This window comes from Gracilinanus agilis, chromosome 6, assembly GCF_016433145.1.
Source record: "Gracilinanus agilis isolate LMUSP501 chromosome 6, AgileGrace, whole genome shotgun sequence".
In the NCBI taxonomy this organism is placed as follows: Eukaryota; Metazoa; Chordata; class Mammalia; order Didelphimorphia; family Didelphidae; genus Gracilinanus; species Gracilinanus agilis.
Window position 1 is genome coordinate 236,125,251 of NC_058135.1, and position 6,000 is coordinate 236,131,250.

The 6,000-nt window shown below is 42.6% G+C and overlaps 1 protein-coding gene across 3 annotated transcripts in view; it reads right to left on the reverse strand.

The window, feature by feature from the left end:
* Nucleotides 1-5,607, reverse strand: part of RIC3 (RIC3 acetylcholine receptor chaperone) — a 38,590-nt gene extending 32,983 nt beyond the window's left edge. For 2 of the 3 annotated variants that reach the window (XM_044680885.1, XM_044680886.1), the window contains exon 1: nucleotides 5,433-5,607. In XM_044680885.1, the coding sequence (XP_044536820.1) occupies nucleotides 5,433-5,556 (124 nt within the window). In that variant the 5' untranslated portion in view covers nucleotides 5,557-5,607. Of the gene's footprint in view, nucleotides 1-4,080; nucleotides 4,514-5,432 lie in introns of those variants that run through there. The other variant, XR_006506509.1, reaches the window with a different exon arrangement.
* Nucleotides 5,608-6,000: the final 393 nt, after the last annotated feature.

The window sequence follows — 6,000 nt, forward strand, 5'->3', positions numbered from 1 at the left end:
CTTGTTCCCCAAGCCTGGAATGCATCTTCTTACCTCTGCCTTCTGGTTTCCTTCAAGACTTAACTCAAATGAAAACTTTTACATGAAAAGCTTTCCTGGTCCTCTCTGCCATTAGTATCTTCCCCACACAAATTCACCTCCCATCTGCTTTGTATGTTTTGTAAATATTACATTTACATTTGTGCCTGATGTCTCCACGTTAAATATGAGATGCCTGAGGCAAAGACTGTTCTGCCTTTGTTTTTGTATCCCAGGTCTAGTAGAGTGTGCCTAAATAGCACTGCCTCCATAATAAAAGGTGCTCAATAAGTGCTTGATTAACTGTATATAATATCTATTTGCTGAATATGTAAAGCACTCTATTAGGAGTTTTTGAGAACATTCTGATTTTAAAAAACAAACCCTTACCTTCTGCATTAGAATAAATACTGAGTATTGGTTCCAAGGCAGAAGAGTGGCAAAGGCCAGGAAATGGGGGTTAAGTGACTTGCCCAGGGTCACACTGCTAGAAGTATCTGAGGCCAAATTTGAACCCAGAGCCTCCCATCTCTAGGCAAGGCTCTCTATCCACTGAGCCATCAAGTTGCTCCCAATATTATGGTTTAAAAAAAAAATGACATTTTACTCTCAATGAGAATAGTATCTTGGGGATGGGGAGAAGGGTATAGCATGTGCATGAAGACATTAGTCAACAGCATTTACTGAGTGGTTACTATGTGCTAGTCACAGTATTTAGTGCTGGATAAGTATAGTGTAAAGTAAAATGTGTTGAATACAGAGTACTCTTAAGAAAGTCAAGAATCAGGGGCTGCTTCATGGAGGTGGTAGCTAACCTAGAGTCTGAAAGAAGTTTCTGAAAGGTAGAAATAAGGAGGAAGTGCATTCACAGGGAGTAGGGAAAAAAGAGGAGACAGGAAAGAGATGAGGAATTCGGTGCACGAAGGGATAAAATGAAAGAAGTTGGCTTCCCTGGCTTCCTTCAAGCCTCAGCTAAAATCCTACCTTTTGCAAGGAACCTTTCCCCACCCTTCTTAATGCTAGAACCTTCTCCCTGAAGTTATCTCCAATGTACTTGTAATTGTTGTTTTCCTCATTAGCCCGAGAGCTTGAGAGTAAGGATTCTTTCCCCTTTTTTTTATATTTCCAGTGCTTAGTACAGTGCCTGGCATTTGGTATTTACTAAATTGTTCATTGATTGAAAGGCAAGTGCAACTGTACTGTGGAGAAGCTTAAGCAGCAGGTTAATGACTTTGTGTGTTGTCCGATGAATAATAGGGAGTTGCTAAGTGTTTTAGGACAGGGAAATCACAGGATCAAGTCCCTGCTGACAGGAAGGTTATTCTGGCTGCTGTTGAGGATAAGAATACATGGAGGTAAGAGAAGAAACTTGAAGTAGGAAGACCAAATTACTTTTTTTGTTTCTAAACCCTTACCTTTTGTCTTAGAATTTTCCTAAAATTTTTATTCCCTTAACTTAGACCATCTTCTACCTCCATGCTCTCTGCACAAGTGGGAATTTTTAGAACTTCTGTTTATTGGAATCCTTTAATTTTTTTTAAACCTAATATCAATATCAGTTCCAAGGCAGAAGAGTGGTAATGGCTGAGCAATGGGGGTTGAATGACTTATCTGGGATCGAACAGCTAGGAAGTGTCTTGAGACCAAATTTGAACCCAGGATCTCCTGTCTCCAAACTTGGCCCTCTATCCACTGAGTGCCCCCAAGCCCAGTTAACTCTTTAACAACTGTTCAAGAAAGAAGAGATGAAGGCTTGAGATAGTATTATGGTGGTGGGAGACTACAGATCATGAAAAGAGAAAGGTGTAAGGTTTGAGGTTGAGTTTTTGTGGCCAGGAAAATATCATTCATAGGTAAGTGAAGATATAGCCTTCATGACCCATAAGCTAGGTACTGGTAATTGTTTATTAAGGCAGGGCAGTATAGTGCAGTGAAAAGAGTACTAGGCTTAGAGTCAGAAGTCTTAGGTTTATGTCCTTGCTCCACCATGACACTATTTTATGTGCTTTTGGGCAAGTTTCCTCCCTCAAGTGGATTTTCCAGTTGGTAAACTAAGTATGTACTTGCTATATACTTGCACTATCTGTCTCAATAAAGATTAGTCTTCAGGGATCAGTGAAATAATGCATGACACTGTAACTGTTTTATATAAGGTTTTATAATAGACCCTGGCGGTTAGCTATAACAAATATAAACTCTAACCAAAGAACTCATTATACCACTTTTGAGACCTAGCATTCATAAATTTCTAAAAACTGCCAAAGTTCAGGACTTTAGAAAATATCCTCTAGAATCCCTATTGCTTAAATTTGAGATTCCTGAATTGCTTAATTTATTTCCACTGATAGACAACCAAAGATTTACAGAAACTAACTTTATTCTACAAAATCCTAATGGGGAAATAAAATAAGCTTTTCATATCATACTTCCAGAATAATTTCAAGAAACTAAAATACAAATGTGTAAAAACCATATAATATTCATCAACTTCCTTGAGTTTTTCTAGAGCATGAAGCACTGGGCATTCAAACAAGAGAGAAGTGTCCAGCTTGGGAACTAGTACAATCTCTAGTACAGGCCAGCATTCCCCTTTTATTATGTTATGTAAATAATTCCTTTTCTTGATAGGAGGTTGAATTAGATGGTTTCTAAAAGTCCCTTCCAGCTCAAGAGATTCTGTTAAATCATTTGACAAGATGTATTTGTGTTAAAGTCTGCAAAGCTTTGCAATTATGGTCCCTATTGATTGTATTTCCCTGAAATGTCTCTTTACAGTGTGAGTTTATCAGGGCCAGGATTTAATTTAACCAATTTCAGCTGCTGGCCATCTATCATTCAAGATGGGTTTTTGCCTAGATTACAACACTTTGGTAGCTAATAAATTACAAAGGAAAAATTCATACTGTTATCAATGGTTTCAGAATTCTAAAAAATAGCTCCTGAGCTCTGTGAAGGCAAGAACCATGTCTAATCTACACTTTATATTCCCTCTGGCACTCAGCACAGTGTTCCCACACTCACTGGGTGTTCAACAGTGTTTGTTCAAGTGAAGTGAACTCAACCCAATGGAAATTCAAACAACTGACTTGGAAATAAAAAAAAGGGGGGGGGGGGGCTTAGAAAATGGTCCTGGATGAAACTTCACAGCTTTGGCTCACCATCTTTGAATTTACTGGCTTTCAAAGTAAACAGCAAGTATGTAAGCCTTCAAAAAAACTGTTGGGTTTTGTACTGAGGAGGAAAAAAGCAAAGATTCTTTAAAAATGGCTTCTTACTACATTTTTAATAGTATACATTTCTGAAAAATTTACATCATGAATATATTACCATAGAAACATATGGATGTCTCATATCTAATCTAACCTGAAATCTGTTTTCTATTCATGCCTAACTTATGTTGCTCAAATGTAAATATGACAAGACTAGCCCAAGCAATCATATCAACAAATCAGAACTTTAAGAACTGGAAGATGCTCTCATGGGACCATATTTGGTAGGCAAGGAGTTCCACTGTCCACCTTCAAATGCCTGACCTTTATAGCAGCTCAGGATTCAATATCCCTGACAAGTAATCATCTGCTTTTCCTTAAAGACCTCCAGTAATGGAGAATTCAACATCTTTCACATGTTCCATTGTCAGATTCCAAATGTTGAGTTTTTCCTTAGGTTGGGGCAAAATCTGCTTCCCTGTATCTTCTACCTAGTAGTCCTGTCCTCTCGGCCAAGCAGAACAAAACTGCCATCCTCATCATAAAGAAAAGGAATTAATCAGGCCCCTTTCCCCTCATCACATATGCTTTTGGAATGATTCATTTGACATAATCCCTGTATGCTCCATCAATGTGAATTATTAAATGTAACCCACAATGTACCAAGGATAAAGGATTAACAGAAAGGCATTTGTCAAATAAGGCAAATTAAAGCCCACTTTGCACAGCTGCATTTCAAAATGATTATTAGAACCTTCAAATTGTGGCATAGGACAAAAAAAAAGTGGCTTAAAAATGACTGAGGCAGTGAGAGCGGTGTTGAGATTAATATAACAAAAAAAGGCAAACAACACTGATTCAAGTCAACTTTATTGCACATAAAGAGACCATGGGACACATAAGACAAAGCATCAAAGCCTTAGAAATGCTCAGGTATAAGAGCCACAGAGACTGGGGTTGGTGCAACTGAATGATTTAACACAAAAGAGAAACTTTAAAAAATATATATGTATACATATTAAAAATATATAAATTTATACACATATTTTTATGTGTATGTATACATATGTATGTATATGTGTATACACACACATATTATGAAAATCTCCAGGCAAAGGGAAACTCCACACAAGGCACAGAAGTACAGGAAAGCAAGCAGCTAACATCTGCAGTGTACTGGGGAAAGAAAGGGGAGGGTATGAGGCAAGGGGAGAGGGTGAGGATTAAGGCAGAGGCCATGCTCAGGTCTCTTCAGTGGATCTTTAAGCACATGCAGCTGTTGTGTCCTGAAAAAAGTAAAAAAGACCTGGTTTTGATTCCTCACTTAGACATTTACTAGCTGGGTAGGACCGGCCTGTGAAGCAGAGAAAATACTTCTTGTATTCCCGACTTCAGGAGGCTGTTTTGAGGATCAAATCCAACAAGGAAAAGACACAGTGGTATAGAAATACTATTCTACAGAATGACTAATCTCCATCTAAATCCTCCTTTGACTCTGGCCCAGACAAGATCACCAGGTCAGGGGAATCGAGACTAGCTGTACGGTCTCAGGTAAGTCCCTTCGGTTCTCTGAGCCTCAGTTTCCTCACTTGTAAAAGGGAGTCAGCCTAAATGACCTCTGAGGTCCCTTGCAATTTTATGTACGCTCTGGCTACTTAGGACAAGGGACCACGAGACACAACAAGGCTTTTGTCCCCCTAAGCTGGAGAGAGGTGATTGCGGATGAAATGTTGGTTGTCCGAGGACCGGCCCGTGACCAGGAGCAGGACTGACTACCAGGTGATCAAAGCCCTAGGGAACCTCTCAAACCAGTGCCCGGATGGCCTTCTCTCTCTCTACAGCTTCCGGCTGATTTGTACGCCCGAGGTCTCCCTCGTTAAACCGGGGACCCTGAGGGCAGGTTTTCTCTGGAGAGATCCCCCTCGCCGGAGACCGCCCGGAACAGCGAGAGATTAAGAACCGCTTATTAACAGACTCAGACAGAGTTCAATAAATGCTTATTGACTCAGAGCCTAGGAACAGCTCCTCGAGCTTGGTGTTCCACGATCTAATGGTGTACACGCGCGGGCCTCAGTTTCTCCCCAAAGAAAAGATAGGCGCCAACCACTCCCTCCCCAGCTCCCAGTAACCAGGTCCGGGCCGCGGCCCCCCCCACGGCGGCCGCCCCACCGTCCCGCTCTCCGGGCCCCCGGAGCGGCCTCTTACCCGAGGGCGCGGGCGGCGGCTCCGGCCTTCTCCCGCGGGACAAGAAGGCCTTGGGCAACAGCAGCGAGACGCACAGCACGATGCCCGACACCACGGCCACCTTCTGGAAGGTGGAGAACGCCATGGTCGCGCCCTGCCCCCGGCCGACTCGCACCGGCCCCGGTCCCGGCCTGCCCCAGCGCTACTACCGGAAGCGGAAGCCAGGTGACGGCTAGCGGCGTGCCTCGCCCTCGGCCCACGACAGGGCGCCGTGACGGAGCGTTGAGAGGGACAGAACTCCACGGGACGCGCTCGCAAGCCCCGTGGTGTGGGGATTGGGGAGAGATGCTAGTCCAGGAGGGAAGAGCAAGCGGCAGGGATGTGATCAAAGAGCTGCCGCCAGGGGGCGTCCAGAGCTAGGAAGACAGTGCGTTCTGAGGGCAAGGGGAATGGCCTTAGAGGCAACTTTCTGGGCGGTATTCATGAGGATGATGATAGTGATGATGTTGAGATAATGTTTGTGAAGCGCTTTGTAAACCTTAAAGCGCCATATAAATGCTACCTATGATGATGATGATGATCTATCCAT